Source organism: Malaclemys terrapin, chromosome 15, assembly GCF_027887155.1.
Source record: "Malaclemys terrapin pileata isolate rMalTer1 chromosome 15, rMalTer1.hap1, whole genome shotgun sequence".
In the NCBI taxonomy this organism is placed as follows: Eukaryota; Metazoa; Chordata; order Testudines; family Emydidae; genus Malaclemys; species Malaclemys terrapin.
The window spans coordinates 29,983,187-30,002,209 of NC_071519.1; the positions used below are offsets into that span (position 1 = coordinate 29,983,187).

Here is a 19,023-nt window from a genome sequence, read left to right on the forward strand (position 1 = left end):
GGGGGAGGGTCCCCGAGGAGCAGGGGCGGAGCCGGAGGCAGGGGGGTATCCCCGAGGCACAGGGGGTGGTGCCAGAGGCGTGGCGGTGGGGAGATCCCTGAGGAGCAGGGGGCGGGTCCGGAGGCTTGGGGGTCCCCGAGGCGCAGGGGGCGGGGCAGGTGTCCCCGAGGAGCGGGGGAGGGTCCCCGAGGAGCAGGGACGGAGCCGGAGGCAGGGGGGTATCCCCGAAGCACAGGGGGTGGTGCCAGAGGCGTGGCGGTGGGGAGATCCCTGAGGAGTAGGGGGCGGGTCCGGAGGCTTGGGGGGTCCCCGAGGCGCAGGGGGCGGGGCCGGAGGCGTGGGGGGGGGTTCCCCGAGGAGCAGGGGCCGGAGGTGGGGGATCCCCGAGGCGTAGGGGCCGGAGGGGGGGGGTTCCCCGAGGCGCAGGGGGCGGGGCAGGAGGCGTGTGGGGTCTGGTCCCCGAGGAGCAGGGGCCGGAGGGGGGGGGTCCCCGAGGCGCAGGGGCCGGAGGCGTGGGGGGGGTCCCCGAGGAGCAGGGGCCGGAGGGGGGGTCCCCGAGGCGCAGGGGGCAGGGCCGGAGGCGTGGGGGGGCGGGTCCCCGAGGAGCAGGGGCCGGAGGGGGGGGGGGGGTCCCGTCTCCCCGAGGCGCAGGGGGCGGGGCCGGAGGCGTGGGGGGGGGGTTCCCCGAGGAGCAGGAGGCGGGGCCGGAGGCGTGGGGGGGGTCCCCGAGGCGCAGGGGGCGGGGCCGGAGGCGTGTGGGGGCGGGTCCCCGAGGAGCAGGGGCCGGAGGGGGGGGGGGGTCCCGTCTCCCCGAGGCGCAGGGGGCGGGGCCGGAGGCGTGGGGGGGGGGTTCCCCGAGGAGCAGGAGGCGGGGCCGGAGGCGTGGGGGGGGTTCCCCGAGGAGCAGGAGGCGGGGCCGGAGGCGTGGGGGGGGGTTCCCCGAGGAGCAGGAGGCGGGGCCGGAGGCGTGGGGGGGGTTCCCCGAGGAGCAGGGGCCGGAGGGGGGGTCCCATCTCCCCGAGGCGCAGGGACACTGACAGGCCCGCGGCGGAGGGAGGAGGGTGCCCGGGGATGCCCGGATGTAGGGCCCGTCCGCCCTCCCCCCGCAGGCGCCGTCCGTCTCCCGCTCCCCGGCCCTGCGATGCCGCCTCCCCGCGCCGGGACCCCGTCCCGCACCGCGCGGGTCTCCCGCTGCCTCAGCTTCAGCGCCTGCCACCGGCTGCACAGGTGAGGGGCCTGCGATCGGGGGGCCCGGCCCGCACCCCCATCGCGCTGTGTCGGGGGGGACCCCAGGGTGTCCCCATTGCACTTGGTCGGGGGGGGGATCTCAGGGTGCCCTCCATCGCGCTGGGTCGGGGGGACCCCAGGGTGCCCCCATTGCACTTGGTCGGGGGGGGATCTCAGGGTGCCCCCCATCACGCTGGGTCAGGAGGGTGCCCCATCGCGCTCAGTTGGGGCGATCCCAGGGTGCCCCCATTGCACTTGGTCAGGGGCGATCCCAGGGTGCCCTCCATCACGCTGGGTCAGGAGGGTGCCCCATCGCGCTCAGTTGGGGCGATCCCAGGGTGCCCCCATTGCACTTGGTCAGGGGCGATCCCAGGGTGCCCTCCATCACGCTGGGTCAGGAGGGTGCCCCATCGCGCTCAGTTGGGGCGATCCCAGGGTGCCCCCATTGCACTTGGTCGGGGGGGATCCCAGGGTGCCCCCCATTGCACTTGGTGAGGGGGGACCCCAGGGTGCCCCCCCCATCGTGCTTGGTTGGGGTGGTTCAGTCATTGCCAAGCTCCCACAATGACAGCTCATAGCGACCTGCCGAGAGGAGAGGCAAGAGGAGACCCTGCTCCTCCCCATGGACTCGGTCAATTCGCAGGTTAGAAATCTCCAGTGTGTTGGGAAGGGAGGGGTTATTCATCCTGGGGGAGCTGTCCCTGGTTCTTACCTGGGACTCCTTAGTTCCTGTCCCATTTGGACAGGAGAGCCATTTGCTCTCCGGCCTGGCAACGTGCCCAGCGATGTACCAGATCCAGAATCCAGATGGTCCCCATGTCTAAGAGCTCACACCATGCAAGGGTGAGCTGGGGTGGGGAGCTGCCGCAGGGGGGGTGCCTCAGGGTGGGGGGGGCGGGGAGCTGCCACAGGGCTCGGGGAGGGGGGAGGGCGCAAGGTGGAAGTTTCGCCTAGGGCGCGAAACATCCTTGCACCGGCCCTGGGTGGGGTCGCTCCCTTTTCAACAGCCCATGTGTTTGGGGCTGTTTCTTATTATTTTTATTACAGTAGCACCTAGTCGTCTCAAAGACTGGGGCCCTGTTGTGCTAGGCACAGTACATACACCTAGTAAAACAGTCCAGTCCCTGCCCCAAAGAGCTTACAGTCTGGGCACTGTTATTGTTAGAGGTGACAAAGGATAGGCGAAGAGAAGGAAAATACTGTAATCTATCTGTTTTCCTCACTCCCTCTCTCATCATCCTGCGTATTTCTTCTGCCCCCTTTTGGGGGCTTTCTCCTGCCTCTGCTTCCCCCTTGCGGTCTTGAGTGCAGCTCTCTCACCTCATTTTTTGGTTCTCTTCTCCCCCGTACCACTTTCCTGGATAATGTTTTGTGTACGCTTGTGCTCACCACACCACCCCTCCACCAGCAAAAGTGAAGTTGATGCAAGTCAGTTCAGATTCAGTACCATTCAATATCTTGGAAATGGCAGCAGTGAAGCTGGTCAGAGCACAGAAAATTCTCCTGCTGATGGAGGCTCTGGGAGTGGAGAGTGGGGGGAGAGAAAAAGGAGTGACTCCCCTTTCTTTCCCCAGCCTGTCCTACTAAACAGGAGCATTTTTAAACAACAGCTGAGTGAAATTGGGACAAGACTCTGGTTAGTTTCAAGACTATGCTGCAGGCAAACCTGATTCTGACCAGAATCTTGTCTATTTCACTCTGAGTACCATGAGGTTTTTCATGGCTGGTGGATGAGAACAGCAGCACCAAAGGCAGTTTTCAAGCTCTGTCCGTGAGACCAAAAATCTAACTTCTTTGTTCAGTGGACAGCTATGGACTTTGATAGATTGTACTTTACACACTTAAGGTCAAATCACTTATTTCCCCAGAAATTATCTAAGATGCTGGCCTACACTGATCACCACCGATTCATCCCTAGACTTCACATCCTCTGGGAGAGTTGTTGGTAAAATGTGAAAGTTAGAAAGGATGACAGTAAACTTAGCGATGGTCCCACTGTTCTCTTAAATATCTCCATGATCCTGGATACTACAGCCTGCAATGTTTGTGTTCAGAAACTAGGTGGTTCTGCCAGGCATCCGGTCCCTTTTGTGAACAGCTGGAACTCTTGTGGTGTTTCAAATTCTGATTGATACACTTTTCACAGTAGGAGTGAATACTTGGCAACAGTACACAGTACTGTACTGAGAAGTCAGGATGCTACAATGAAACAATCAGCAGCATCCAAACTAATCAGACCCCAAATCTCGTAACTGGTCTCCTTCAACTCTCCAATGCCAGTTCTTTAGCCAGTAATGCTTTACGGAGTCAGTAGAGAAACACAATACCTGGATGAATGTTCATTATAATAGAGTAAAAAAAAAAATGTAATAGTACTTCCCCAGTCTAATCCATCTGTTTAAAAAGGAGACAGTGACTGGAGTACATTATGTTGGATCATTAGTACAAACAGTAATTTATTAACTTTTAAAAAACAAATTACATAAAATGTTTAAGGATTCACCACCCACTTTTCAGGGCGTGTTATAGACAAGGATAGGCTATGGGTAATGTCTTGGTCCAATGAAAAATGAGACCACAAACTAAAAGGTGAGTGGAGAGCAAATCTTTCATACACAGGGCCTGGACTAACTCAGGCAGTGGGTACAGAATCTGAGTGGGCAGAGTCTGTGAATGAGATGTTTCTTTTGCTGTACCTACTAAGGAGATCGGGGGGCGGGGGGGGGAGGGCTAAAAACCAGTCCCAGTTGAAATGAAAACCCTAATGTTTGTAATTGGCCCTCAACTGCAATTTTTTATTTTTTTTACAGTAAGTCACTGAGTGATGAAGAAAACCTGAAACTCTTTGGGAAATGCAACAATCCAAACGGACATGGACACAACTATAAAGGTGAGGGGCTGACTGGCCTGAGTGCTATACTTATTCATCCAGACCCAGAAAGAATTAGTTCAGATGGTTGTATGAGAGAGACATTTGGATGGGATCGGCTCTTAGCCATGTTACTGTGAACACTTATGTAACTCAGAGCAGAATCTGGAGTATTTGCTTTTTTGATGACAGAGGCTGCAAAGAGAAATAAGAGTGATCATCAACAGGAGACAGTCCAAACCACAAATCTGACTTTTAGGCCATTAAATAAAGAGTAAATCTTATTTTAAAATGCTACTAAATAAACCAAATCTGCTTATACTCAAGATGATAGTAAATCTTAATGGTGGTTTCCACTTGGCAAACAAATGTCATCCAAAAAAACCAAACCTTCTTCAAGAGATTGTCCACATGGATTCCATTCTTAGTGTGCATGGGCCCCATGGATGCAAGACTGGATCCTTTTGGTCAGTAGTATCTGTCAGGGCCATGCCTGCCCCCTAGGTACCCTGACACCTCCCATCTGAGGGCATAAAGGACAGAACAGCCCAGGTGTTCCTCAGTTTCTTCTGACTACCCTTGACAGTGAGGCAGTACCTCTGCAGCGTCTGCTTACTCTGTGTACTGTGTGATTTTCCTTAGCCTTGCATTTAATAATTAGATAGTCAAGTTAGTGTAATTAGTTTAATTTTTTTCTTTTATATGCCCAATGGGCAAATATATAATGTTTCAGTTAGCTTAGACCCCCACCGCCCAACTGCCCCACAGAGAACTGGCATTACAGCGGAAGCCAAGGCACCAGTATTATGGCCATTAATGATGGGCAATCCTAGTGTCTGCTCTCTCTGCGAGGAGGGCGTGTCCTGGAGCAATGTTCTGTCTGTCGTTCTTTCTCTGCGTGCACTCAGAGAGCAAGGGAGGTGCATCTGAAGCTGTTCCTTCTAAGAGAAGGTCACCAAATGAAATTAATAGGCAGCAGGTTTAAAACAAATAAAAGGAAGTATTTCTTCACACAACACACAGTCAGCCTGTGGAACTCCTTGCCAGAGGATGTTGTGAAGGCCAAGACCATAACAGGGTTCAAAAAGAACTAGATACATTCATGGAGGATAGGTCCATCCATGGCTATTAGCCAGGATGGGCAGGGATGGTGTCCCTAGCCTCTGTTTGCCAGAAGCTGGGAATGAGGGACGGGATGGATCACTTGATGATTACCTATTATGTTCATTGCCTCTGGGGCACCTGGCACTGGCCAATGTCGGAAGGCAGGGTACTGGGCTAGATAGACCTTTGGTCTGACCCAGTAGGGCCGTTCTTATGTTCTTAAGAGATGGATGCAAGCCTCCATGGACACTGAGAGGAAAGCTTCAATTAGGGCTCAACCATCATGTCAGTCTCTCTCTGTTAACTACACTGCTCTCAGTACTGATCCTTCAGCACCAACACCATACCTGGTACCTGGAGCCTCAGCATTGAGTGCCTCTGTGATCATACGCCCTGATACAGATGACCTTCTTGGTACAGATTAACTTTAGGGTACCCACTCCTTGGCATTAACTGTCCTGGCACCTAAATCATACATGGTGCTGAGTGACTTATTGGTGGGCCCAATACCAGAGTGACCTCTCCTGGAAAGATTATGGGTGGTGACATCCAAGCCACCAGCTTTGGGTCACTGGTATACTGGGTTAGAGAGGTGTCCCTGGTACTGAACTGTCCTATATAGAGATGGGGCACACCTCACAGAGCAGCCCCTCCCTTGGAGAAAGTATGCTCCTTTTCAACCCCTCAGGTTTCAGTAATACCAACCAGATCAAATTGAAATGATAAATGAGCCATTCCATTTCCTCATTTGTTACCCAGGCTTCTCGCATTGGAGTATAGGCAAGTAAAGAATTTCTTCTCTTCAGGTCCTTTGGTTTCTTCTCAACATCTCAGATTTGTGCTAAATGAGTACTCATTTCTTCCCTCTTTTCACCCTCCTCTTTTGTTATTAGTTTAATGCCCTGAAGCTAAATGGAGGAACTTTTCTATTTGGCCATCTGACTCCCTTGATGTCTGCAGTCTCTGCAATATTGGATTATTTGCTAGTCCTGAAAAAATCTGGACTTTCCATCAGCTCCATAAGTGTCCATCCTGAAGCAATATCTGCTCCTCACCCTCCTGTCCAGGGCTGTATTGAATTTCCTAAGCTGTAGTGGCAAAATTCCTGAAGGGCCCTGTCTCAGCTCAGAGCAACTGTACCTGTGCTCCCCCTCTGGGGTCCAGCAAGGGCACCCACTGCAGACTCCCAGCTCCTCAGCCATCAGCTCTCTTAGGGTATGTCTACACTACGGGATTAATCCGAATTTAGATAATTCGGATTTGAGAAACAGGTTGTATAAAGTCGAAATGAGTGCGGCCACACTAGCACAGTAATTCGGTGGTGTGCGTCCAAGTACCGGGGCTAGCGTCGATTTCTGCACCGTTGCACTGTGGGTAGCAATTCCATAGCTATCCCATAGTTCCCGCAGTCTCCCGCGCCCATTGGGATTGTGGGTTAAGATCCCAGTGCCTGATGGGACAAAAAACATCGTCGCAGGTGGTTCTGGGTACAGCCTCACTTCCTCCCTCCCTCCCTCCCTGCATGAAAGCAACGGACGGCAGACAACCATTTTCGCGCCTTTTTTCCTGGGTGGGTGAACACTGCAGACTCCATACCACGGCAAGCATGGAGCCCGCTGAGGTCAAGACAGCACTCATGAATATTGCAAACACCTCGCGCGTTCTCGTGGAGTTTATGCTCAGCCAGGACCAGAAAAACGAGGCGAGGAGGCAGCGGCGGCGGCAGCGCAGCGACAAGCATGATGAGGACATGGACACGGACACGGACACAGAATTCAGTGAAACCACAGGCCCCGGTGCTTTGGAGATCATGTTGTTAATGGGGCAGATTCTATCCATGGAACGCCGATTCTGGGCAAGGGAAACAAGCACAGACTGGTGGGACCGCATAGTGTTGCAGGTCTGGGACGATTCCCAGTGGCTGCGGAACTTTCGCATGCGTAAGGGCACTTTCATGGAACTTTGTGACTTGCTGTCTCCTGCCCTGAAACGCCAGAATACCAAGATGAGAGCAGCCCTCACAGTTGAGAAGCGCGTGGCGATACCCCTGTGGAAGCTTGCAACACCAGACAGCTACCGGTCAGTCGGGAATCAATTTGGAGTGGGCAAATCTACTGTGGGGGCTGCTGTGATGCAAGTAGCCAAAGCAATCACTCAGGTGCTGCTACGAAAGTTAGTGACTCTGGGAAATGTGCAGGCTATAGTGGATGGTTTTGCTGCAATGGGATTCCCTAACTGTGGTGGGGCAATAGACGGAACCCATATCCCTATCTTGGCACCGGAGCACCAAGCCACCGAGTACATAAACCGCAAGGGGTACTTTTCAATGGTACTGCAAGCACTTGTGAAACTTGTGGATGTTTCACCAACATCAACGCGGGCTGGGCGGGAAGGGTTCATGACGCTCGCGTCTTCAGGAACACTACTCTGTTTAAAGGGCTGCAGCAAGGGACTTACTTTCCGGACCAGAAAATAACCCTTGGGGATGTTGAAATGCCCATAGTTATTCTTGGGGACCCAGCCTACCCCTTAATGCCATGGCTTATGAAGCCATACACAGGCAGCCTGGACAGGAGTCAGGAGCTGTTTAACTACAGGCTAAGCAAGTGCAGAATGGTGGTAGAATGTGCATTTGGCCATTTAAAAGATCGCTGGCGTTCATTATTGACTCGCTCTGATCTCAGCCAAAGAAATCTCCCCATTGTTATTTCTGCTTGCTGTGTGCTCCACAATCTCTGTGAAAGTAAGGGGGAGACCTTTATGGCGGGGTGGGAGGCTGAGGCAAATCGCCTGGCTGCTGATTATGCGCAGCCAGACACCAGGGCGATTAGAAGATCACACCATGAAGCGCTGTGCATCAGAGAAGCTTTGAAAACCAGTTTCATGGCTGGCCAGGCTACCGTGTGAAATATCTGTTTGTTTCTCCTTCATGAAAACCCTCCCCCTTTACTGACTGATTTTCTGTAAGGAACCCACCCTGCCCCTTCCCCCATCTTTCTTTCAAACCAAATAAAGTCACTATCATTTAAAAATCATTTATTCTTTATTAATAGATTAGAAAAAGAGGGAGGGAACCCGGGTGGTATTTGGGAGGAGGATTGCTGGGAAGGAAAAAGCCACAAAGAAAAGGTTAAAAAAATGACAGCCTTTTGCTTGGGCTGTCTACTGGGGTGGAATGGGAAGGTGTACGGAGCCTCCCCCCCCGCGTTCTTACACGTCTGGGTGAGGAGGATACGGAACATGGGGAGGGGGGAGGGTGGAACAGGGGCTGAAGCGGCAGTCTGTTTTCCAGCAGCCGTTCCTGAACCTCCACCAGACGCCGGAGCAGCCCCAGCGTTGCATCCTTCATCCTGTGGTCTTCCTGCCGCCATCTCTCATCTCGATCGTCTCTCCTCTCCTCACGTTGGTCCCTCCTCTCCTCACGTTGGTCCCTCCTCTCCTCACGTTCACTGACTTCTTTCCTATACTTTGAAACTGTTTCCTTCCACTCATTCAGATGAGCTCTGTCACTCCTGCTGGATTGCATAATTTCAGAAAACATGTCCTCCCGCGTCTTCTTCTTACGACGCCTTATCTGTGATAACCTTCGGGATGGAGGAGGGAGGCTTGAGGAATTTGCAGCTGCTGTAGGGAGGGGAAAAAAGAGAGAATTGTTTTAAAAGCTACATTTTGCAGAACAATGCTTATACTCTTTCACGGTGACCAACACTGTTCACATTACATAGCACATGTGATTTCTGTGCAAGGTCGCATTTTGCCTCTTAATGCTGAGTGCCTGTGGCTTTGCTGCTAGAGATCACAGGTCTGGGCAACAGAATTCGGCTTGCATGCGGCCATGGTAAGCCATTGTTTTACAGCTTCTGCACCCTCCTTTCCCACATACCAAGCATAGCCTGTAGAGTGCTGCAGAAGCCTGGCCAATCTCAGCCAGTTGGGGGGGGGGGCAGTGTGGGGGGGCTTGTCTGGGCCCCTTCAGGCAAGTAGAGTGCTGCGGTTTTTCTGTTAACATTCAGCAGCACCAGAAAACAAACTAACCCCCCCCCCCGCCATGAATTCTCTGGGATGATCACGGTACCCCTCCCCCCCCGCCGCCGACCCCCCCCCCCCTCGCCATGAATTCTCTGGGATGATCACGGTACCCTCCCCCCACCGCGTGGCTGGTAACAGGGAAGATCCCTGCTAGCCAAACGCGAAAAACTCAGGGCCAATTTCCCATCTGCGCTTGGCTAACTGCAGGGAAGGATTTATTTTCTGCCACAGGCAAACAGCCCAGTAGGAACGGCCACCTCTGTCCCCTTAATTAAGTTCCCGTATTTCAACCAGGTTACCAGGAGTGATATCACTCTCCTGAGGATTACACAACAAGATAAAGAACGGATGTTGCTTGAATGCCAGCAAACACCGGGACCATACGCTGCCAGGCTTTGTCAGGCAATGATACCAGATTACTTGCTGCAAGCATGGCGTGGTCAAGTGTCCTACCATGGAGGAGGGAATAAGGATGCACTGCCCAGAAACCTTCTGGCAAGGCTTTCGGAGTACCTCCAGGAGAGCTTCATGGAGATGTCCCTGGAGGATTTCCGCTCCATCCCCATACACGTTAACAGACTTTTCCAGTAGCTACAGACTTTTCCAGTAGCTGAACTGACCGCGAATGCAAAGTCAGGCAAAGTAATCATTAAAAACCGTTTGCTTTTAAAAAAAGTTTTATATTTTAAAAGGTAAACTCACCTGAGGTCCCTTCCATGGGGTCAGAGTCTTGGGTACTGGCTTGGGAGGCTTGGGAGGGTACTTCAGTCAGGGTGATAAAAAGATCCTGGCTGTTGGGGAGAATGGAGTGCTGTGTGCTCTCTGCAAGCTCATCCTCCTCCTCCTCCTCTACCCCATTGGCAGAATCCTCAGGCGTCGAGACTATCCCCGACCCAGAATCCACGAACAAAGGTGGGGTAGTGGTGGCAGCCCCCCCTAGAATTGCATGCAGCTCGGCGTAGTAGCGGCATGTCCGCGGCTCTGACCCGGAGCGACCGTTTGCCTCCTTTGTTTTTTGATAGGCTTGTCTGAGCTCCTTGACCTTCACGCGGCACTGCTCAGAGTCCCTATTGTGGCCTCTCTCCATCATGCCCTTGGAAATTTTTTCAAAAGTTTTTGTATTTCGTCTTTTAGAACGAAGTTCTGCAAGCACTGAATCCTCTCCCCATACAGCGATCAGATCCAGTACCTCCCTCACGGTCCATGCTGGTGCTCTTTTTCGATTATCAGCCTGCATGGTTACCTGTGCTGATGAGGTATCTGTGGTCACCTGTGCTCTCCACGCTGGGCAAACAGGAAATGAAGTTCAAATGTTCGCGGGGCTTTTCCTGTCTACCTGGCCAGTGCATCCGAGTTCGGATTGCTGTCCAGAGCGGTCACAATGATGCACTGTGGGATAGCTCCCGGAGGCCAATACCATCGAATTGCGGCCACACTAACCCTAATTCGAATTGCTAAAATCGATTTTGGCGCTACTCCGCTCGTTGGGGTGGAGTACAGAAATCGATTTAAAGGGGCCTTTACATCGAATTAAATGGCGTCGTTGTGTGGACGGTTACAGGGTTAATTCGAATTAAAGCTGATAAATCCAAATTAAAGTCGTAGTGTAGACCAGGCCTTAGACAGGGACTTGTATCTCTCTTCCTCTTGTCTGGGTTTTTTCCCAAGGCTGCACAGTTCCCTGCCAATAAGCCAGACTGCCTTAACAGGCCAGTTTGTGCTTTCCTTCCACTCCAGAGGTTATGAACAACTGTAATTGCCAGCAGTGACAAGTCACCACACAGCTCCTTGTAAGCAAGCACATTTAATCTTAAAGTGAAAGCATTACAGCGAAAACCAATTAAAAACAACAAAAGAACCAGCATGCATGCTAAAAAGCTAACCAGAGATCACCCTGGCTCCCACAAGGGCTCTGGTAGGAATCAGTCCTTCAAATCCCACAGTGGGGTTTTTCTGTGGTTACAAGTTCATACGAGCCTTAGCTCAGAACAAGCAATCCCTTGGTAGCTCAGTCTTTCCTTTATACAGCCTGGGCTTTTGACCGTGAGACTCTGGGAAGAGATAAAAGAACAGGAGTACTTGTGGCACCTTAGAGACTAACAAATTTATTAGAGCATAAGCTTTCGTGGGCTACAGCCCACTTCTTCGGATGCATAAGTGGGCTGTAGTCCACGAAAGCTTATGCTCTAATAAATTTGTTAGTCTCTAAAGTGCCACAAGTCCTCCTGTTCTTTTTGCGGATACAGACTGACACGGCTGCTACTCTGAAACTTGAGAAGAGATAATCAGCAGACAGTGGTCCTCGCCTCAGGATGTAGCTTCAAAAGGCTGGGGATTTGCATAACCAGCCCACAATCATACAGAACATTTGCATTTAATACAATGGACTCCAACGATACTTAACCTTAATTCAACACAGTTTTTCCAAGGATACTGCAGGAAATTGCCATATCTATCACAGGCCTTATGCATGTTTTCTCCCCAAGAGCTCTCTCCCTCTTGGGACATCACTGTAGAGTATTAGCAGAGTTGATGGGTCCTCTGGTGGTGCTCTCTGTTCCCTATACCACCTCTGCCTTTCAGATTGCCATTGCAGCAGCTTGAAGGGTTGGGGAGATTCAGGCCCTCATGACAGGCCCTCTTCATATAGTTATTCATAAGGACAATGTTACTCTTAAGTTTCTGCCCAAGGTTGCCTCAGAGTAACACCCAGTCCATTCATCTGCCTGTTTTCTTCCCCAAGCCTCACTCAACCCTGGAGGAAGCTAGACTTCACACACCTGATATAGTAGGGGACTATCTTTGTACTTAGAACAGAATCACTCAGGAACATGCCTGACTATCTGTGGCCAGATTTAAGGGGCAACCTATATCCCCACAGAGATTATCTAAGTGGATCTCCAACTGTATAAGGACATGCTATGGGTTAGCCAGGTTAGATGCACCTAGCCACATTAGAGCTCATTCCACTAAAACTCAGGCAGCCTCTGCTGCTTGTTGACGAGTGTCCCTGTATGTGACATTTGTTGAGCAGCTACAATCCTCACATTTACAAGATTCCATTCCTTAGTAGAGGCTTCTGGATCAGATGCCCATTTTGGTGGGACTCTGCGGTGGGATGGTTGAGCCTGTCCCACCCTCTATACCCTCCGGTGCAGGGTGCAGGGTGCAGGCACAGTCCCAGTGGACACTGCTGACCTAAAGAATCCAATCTCGTGTCCATCTTGGAGAACCGCCATTACTGTAGGGTCAGTTACTGTTCTTTATACAGGGGATATTGTTTTAAATAGTAACACTTCTCATGTCATTAACCCACCTCCTGGGGCTGATTAATGCTGTGTGGGCTCTCTGATCTGCCACTAATGTGATTTGTTCTCGTGTACATTGGATCACACTTATGACTTGGTGTTTTTCTCCCTCTAGTTGTAGTGACTGTGCGTGGAGAGGTAAGTGCAATCATTATTTCCTTCCTTTTTCCTTCTTGGAGGTATCAGAGTGTGATTTCCATGTGCAAATTCTGCAGATCTTTAAAAAAACCCAACCCTCTAGGTGTTTGCCTTTGTAGAATTGCTAAAAATCCTGCATTGCTTGAAAACCCTCTGTTCCATCAACTATAAAGAGGAAGATTTTCTGTAATCACTTGTGTGTGAGAGATGGGTCCAGCGAAGGCAGCTCTCCTTCTCACCCTGCCTCTCCCAAAGACATGCTGGAGGCCACATTTCAGCCCCATTCTTGCAATGAGCTTCATGTGGCTTCAGGGGTCCATCCACACAGAGCTCATTGCAGGATCTCAGCCTTAGCTTCCGTTCTCAGATCTGAATGGCCTCCGTCCTGAGCGAAAGCAGGGCTAAACTCTGTCCCCTGCAAAATGGTGGGAGGCCAGAATCCTGCGCTTAGCTCTCAGCCAACTTGTTCCAGAGAGATCTGGGCCACAGAACAATTGCTCTTAATTCTGTGGTTGCTGATTGTGGGAGTTAACATGAGAACAGCCATACTGGGTCAGACGAATGATCCATCTCACCCAGTATCATGTCGTCTGACAGTGGCCAGTGCCAGATGCTTCAGAGGGAATGAACAGAACAGGGCAATTTTGAGTGGTCCATCCCCAGTCATCCAGTCCCAGCTTCTGGTAGCCAGAGGTTCCTGCTAGACGGTCCCAGACTGGGGCACCATAGCCATCAGCCTACAGAACAACAGTTAATTCAGGAGAAAGCCAGATTACCTGCGCATTGTGGTTAGGCCCCACTGGTGCTCATGGTTTGTGCCTGACCCTTACTAGCTAGCAGTTGTGTCTCAGGTTGATAAAACAACCGATTAAATCCTTGTTCCTGCCTAGTGGGCTGCTTCTCTGTGTAGCTGATGGGCTCTGCCCAAGCACTGCTTAGTAACTATGTGTGCTGGGAGCTTTCTTCCTGGTGTCGCCATTATGAACTTCACTGATCTCTTGAGAGTTGTTGATACTCTCTATATAGCCATTAGGGCATGTTCTTCATGGTGTTACTTAAGTAGGGCTGAGGCTCAGGCAGTGTCCGATGGCGGAGAGAGAGATTTTCTTATGGGTCAGGATTCCTGAGTGCCCATTGTGGAAGCTGCAGACCCCAGGTAGTCTGGGTTTGTGCCATCTAAAGCTTTTGGTGGGATTGGTAACACAACTGGGGTGTGAGGATTAGTAGATGTGCTTCTAATCTCCTTTCGCTCTTTGCCCTGTAGATTGATCCTACATCAGGAATGGTTATAAACCTGACGGCCCTGAAAGAATATATGCAGGTAATAACACTGTGCTGATGAGCTCTCACATGGAAATCAGTGATGGCGTAATGGGCTAGTGAGGGTGTGGGGAAGTGGGGAGTAGATATTGTTAGCAGTGGAGAATTAGGGAGTGGTTTATGAGCTAAAAATGCGTCAGCGCAGTGCCCTGTTGCAGTGTAACGTCCCCTGCTGGTCCCCACACTGGCCTGTGATGTGCAAGGTCTTTGACTTCCTCTCACCAGCTGCACAACGTGTTGCTGTCTCCCTCTAATAGTGCTGCCCTGGTACCTTCCTACCAACTCTGGGTACCTAGGACCTCTCAGGAAAAGGCCAGCATCGGCCCCAATGACATTTCAGTTCCCAGTGTGTGTGTCTGGAATTGCTCCACAGACACAGAAGGGCCCTTCCTAAGTTCAAGCAGGATGGTTAGAATCTGCCATTCATTGTGCCCCCTTGACATGCCCTATTGATGTAGCTACCAATGTCATAGAATCATAGGACTGGAAGGGACCTGAAGAGGTCATCTAGTCCAGTCCCCTGCACTCATGGCAGGACTACGTATTATCTAGATCATCCCTGACAGGTGTTTGTCTAACCTGCTCTTAAAAATCCCCAATGATGAAGATTCCACAACCTCCCTAGGCAATTTATTGCAGTGCTTAACCATCCTGACAGTTAGGAACTTTTTCCTAATGTCCAACCTAAACCTCCCTGGATGCAATTTAAGCCCATTGCTTCTTGTCCTATCCTCAGTGGTTAAGAAGAACAATTTTTCTCCCTTCTCCTGGTAACAACCTTTTATGTACTTGAAAATTGTTATCATGTCCCCTCTCAGTCTTCTCTTTTCCAGACTAAACACACCCAATTTTTTCAATCTTCCCTCATAGCTCATGTTTTCTAGACTTTTCATCATTTTTGTGCTCTCCTCTGGGCTTTCTCCAATTTGTCCACGTCTTTCCTGAAATGTGGCGCCCAGAATTGGACACAATACTCTAGATGAGGCCTAATCAGCACGGAGTACAGCGGAAGAATTACTTCTCATGTCTGCTTACAACACTCCTGCTAATACATCCCAGGATGATGTTTGCTTTTTTTGCAACAGTGTTACACTGTTGACTCATATTTAGCTTGTGGTCCACTATGATCCCCAGATCCCTTTCCGCAGTACTCCTTCCTAGGCAGTCATTTCCCATTTTGTATGTGTGCAACTGATTGTTCCTTCCTAAGTGAAGTACTTTGCATTTGTCCTTATTGAATTTCATCCTATTTACTTCAGACCATTTCTCCAGCAACATTTTGAATTTTAATCCTACCCTCCAAAGCACTTGCAACCCTCCCAGCTTGGTATTGTCTGCAAACTTTGTAAGTGTTCTCTCTATGCCATTATCTAAATCATTGATGAAGATATTGAACAGAAGCGGACCCCAGAACTGATCCCTGCGGGACCCCACTTGTTATGCCCTTCCAGCATGACTGTGGACCACTGATAACTACTCTCTGGGAACAGTTTTCCAGCCAATTATTCATCCACCTTATAGTAGCTCCATCTAGGTTGCATTTCCCTAGTTTGTTTATGAGAAGGTCATGCAAGACAGTATCAAAAGCTTTACTAAAGTCAAGATATACCATGTCTACTGCTTCCCCCCATCCACAAGGCTTGTTACCCTGTCAAAGAAAGCTATCAGGTTGGTCTGACATGATTTGTTCTTGACAAATCCATTATGACTGTTACCTATCACCTCATTATCTTCTAGATGTTTGCAAATTGATTGCTTAATTATTTGCTCCATTATCTTTCCTGGTACAGAAGTTAAGCTGACTGGTCTGTAATTCCTCAGGTGGTCCTTATTTCCCTTTTTATAGATGGGCACTAGATTTGCCCTTTTCCAGTCTTCTGGAATCTCTCCCGTCTTTCACGACTTTTCAGAGATAATCGCAAGTGGCTCAGATAGCTCCTCGGTCAGCTCCTTGAGTATTCTAGGATGCATTTCATCAGGCCCTGGTGACTTGAAGACATCTAACTTGTCTAAGTAATTTTTTAACTTGTTCTTTTCCTATTTTAGCCTCTGATCCTGCCTCATTTTCACTGGTCCTTCAGTATGTTAAAAGTCCAATCACCACCAACCTTCTTGGTGAAAACCGAAACAAAGACGTCGTTAAGCACCTGTGCCATTTCCACATATTTTGTTATTGTTCTGTTCCTACATATTTTGTTATTCATGTCCTTCTTCTCTGCCCTCAGGAAGCCATCATGGAGCCACTTGACCACAAGAATCTGGATAAAGACGTGGCTTACTTTGCTGATGTTGTCAGGTGGGTAAAACTAGATTTGGTGCCAGGGTCCAGCCTGTGTTGTTTTATGGTTCATAGTGGGTGCCATGTATATTGTCTGGCACCAGTTCAAATGTCATTAATCCTCCAGGTGGCATTTAATTTCAGTTGATCGACTACCTCCCCATCCTCTCTCTCTATCATCCATCATTATATGTGTGTGTTGTCCCATGTACGAGAGGTCAGTGTGCCTTGACTGCTTCATGTCTAACGTCAGCCCTGTTTCCCCTGCAGTACGACTGAGAATGTGGCAGTGTACATCTGGGAAAACCTCCAGAAGCGCCTGCCCGTGGGGACTCTTTATAAAGTCAAAGTGTATGAAACGGACCAGAACATCGTTGTGTACAAGGGGGAAGAGACGACGCTTGAGAAATGAAATTCAACTCAGCTGGTCACAGTCTTCTGAGGAATTAATCGAACCGGTATATCAATGGAGTATACATGGTGTATCTATGACATGTAGACAGTGATTTTGTAGAGTGGTTTTGTTTTTTAATATAAAGTCATTTTTAGGTAATTAAAGACAATTATTGTGGCAAGCTAATGAGGTTTTCTGTTTCATTTGGAGTTCTCAGAATTTGCTGACCTCTTGTTTGCTTTTAATCAAAACAGTCCAGTTCTGCAAACCAAAACCACCAAGGTGATGTGAAATCCTTGGAGTCTTCCGCCTGTGTTGAGTAAGGCACTGCAGCTCTCTCTCAAGAGGAAATGTACAAGTTAAATATGTACCCGTCCCGCTGGGATTTGATTGTGGCCATGATGAAGAAGTGGAGACTGAGAAATGACTTTTCCTCCTTTTTGTGCTGCAGGCCTGCTCCTCCCTGTGGCTGGGGTCTCTGTTTTCTCCGTAAGATAAGGGACTGGTGGTAGTGGCGAGTGTAACTGGTTTGTGCTTTGTTTCTCCTATGCCGTAGGCTGGTTCTCAGTAACTCTTTAATCTAGGACGACTTGGGGTTTCATGAAAACTGGCTGCTATAAACCACAAGGTCAGAGAATGCTTTTGTTTGTATAACTGTGCTGCTGATAAAGCTTTGCTAGCGAATGCCAGCCTGCAGTCCTGCTGCATGCTACGCTATGGTGAAGCAAGGAGGCAGAGCTGGAGGGGAAAGGAAAACGCCGTTACCCATTTTGACCTCAGTAGTTAGCCGAAATTCAGGGTCTAGCGAGTTGTTTCTGCTAGATGGAGAAATTGATGGTCGGGTATTTCTTTGGTGCAGTGCTGTTTATTTACAATGAAGGTACATAAAATGCAGTTTCCCTGAACACGGCAGGAATCAAACAGCAGGAGGCAGTTTCTTTGCTCACAATTCCTAGCCCTTTCCAGCCAGCACTTAGCCTAAAAATTCTCTCTCTCTTTGTCTCAGGGTCATGCTACCAGTGCTTCTGTGGCTGTCTCTTTGACTTTTGGTGCCTCTCTCCCAGTTTCTCTGCTGTTTTTTTGCTGCTTTTCTCACCTGTACAGACACACTAATCAGGGCCCTAGCCCCCTGCATTTACTGGATCAATCTCCAGGGAAACCCCGTGGGCCAAATGGTTCAGCTTCTACTCAAGCTATGCCATGTGCCTGTGGCTCTGGCCCATATAGGAGTTCTGGTCCAAGCTGTGTCACAGACCATGGGCCCAATTCATTGTTGGCCTCAGCTAGGGACAAAAGGGTGACAGGGGAGGCACAAGCTCCCACCTCACCCGAGGGTTATCCCTGATACAATGGACTTCTATGCTCTGCAATAGCCGCCAAAGCAAGGCATGTGCTAAAATGCACCAGATGGACGGCAGGCACGTGTCGGGGTGGACCTGCACCCCAGTAATTTTGCACCCTTGCAAAGCCTCATGGGGCCTGTTTCAGCAGAGGCACAAAGTAGGGCTACCTTGGGCTGCACTAGCCTGCAGCAATCCCTGAAATGTGGAGGCGCAAACTACCTCCCTTCTGTCCCTGCATCGGCACAGAGATGTATCAGGCCCCATGTGTATAGAGAGAGCTCCCTTTCCCTGTTGCTGGAACTCAATGCAAATGCTCCAGTTACACAACACCAAGTGATGAACAACTCACTCAGTGGTGCTAGAGAGAGCAGTGGGAGTAAGACCAATGCTGAGACACTTGTCTAATGAGTTTGGAAATCAAGGCCTGCTGCCTTTTGTCTGGCATTTATACCATACCAAGCACACTGGTCCCTGAGGGCCAGCTATCTGTAGCAGTCTGCTGGTGAATTCTGCAGCAGAGTCAGGTAAATGACTTTTTAAATAAGATTTTTATCAAATTAGATAACATATAATTACTTATTTTTAATATCGAATTCAATTGTAGGCTGTCTGCTCCTTTTCGGTGTGCCACAGGTTTTTGCTAGTGCAGAGCTGCCTAGGAGTAGGTGGAAGGTTGTGATGGGCTCAGATACATGGTGATGGAGGCCATTCGTGCAGTATAGGTAGGGGAAAGTTGGAGGATTTGGCAGCTGGGTGTAGGGAACAGTTGGGGTTTTGAGCACCCAGGAGTCACAGCCTCTGTATAGGCCACTTCACTGATCTTTTAATTCCCTAAGGCAGCTGAATGCCACAGGGATGGGCAGAGCTATGTAAACATATGGCTAGATGCGCCATTTCAGCTGAACATGGGGACATCTGCCTGGTCTCCAGTGTAAAGAAGGATCTGCTGGCTTTAGAACCGGGATGTGCGGTCAGGTCACGTGTCAGGATTAAATTGGATAGAGAGGAGGAAG

General features: G+C 50.2%; 1 protein-coding gene across 1 annotated transcript; it reads left to right on the top strand.

Moving 5' to 3' along the window:
- Positions 1 to 987: 987 nt before the first annotated feature.
- PTS (6-pyruvoyltetrahydropterin synthase) lies at positions 988 to 16,853 on the top strand. Its single transcript, XM_054005770.1, has 6 exons — positions 988 to 1,227; positions 4,038 to 4,117; positions 12,653 to 12,675; positions 13,940 to 13,996; positions 16,221 to 16,291; positions 16,544 to 16,853. Exons 1-6 carry the CDS (start codon positions 1,142 to 1,144, stop codon positions 16,683 to 16,685), a joined length of 459 nt encoding a protein of 152 aa, XP_053861745.1. The 5' UTR covers positions 988 to 1,141; the 3' UTR covers positions 16,686 to 16,853.
- The last annotated feature ends 2,170 nt before the right edge of the window (positions 16,854 to 19,023 follow it).

Bases quoted from the DNA above. Each gene is read 5' to 3' on its own strand.
- PTS (XM_054005770.1), top strand. From the start codon at position 1,142: ATGCCGCCTCCCCGCGCCGGGACCCCGTCCCGCACCGCGCGGGTCTCC. The intron at 4,118-12,652 runs GTGAGGGGCTGA...TTCTCCCTCTAG, and splicing joins ACATGGACACAACTATAAAG to TTGTAGTGACTGTGCGTGGA. The intron at 12,676-13,939 runs GTAAGTGCAATC...TTTGCCCTGTAG, and splicing joins TAGTGACTGTGCGTGGAGAG to ATTGATCCTACATCAGGAAT.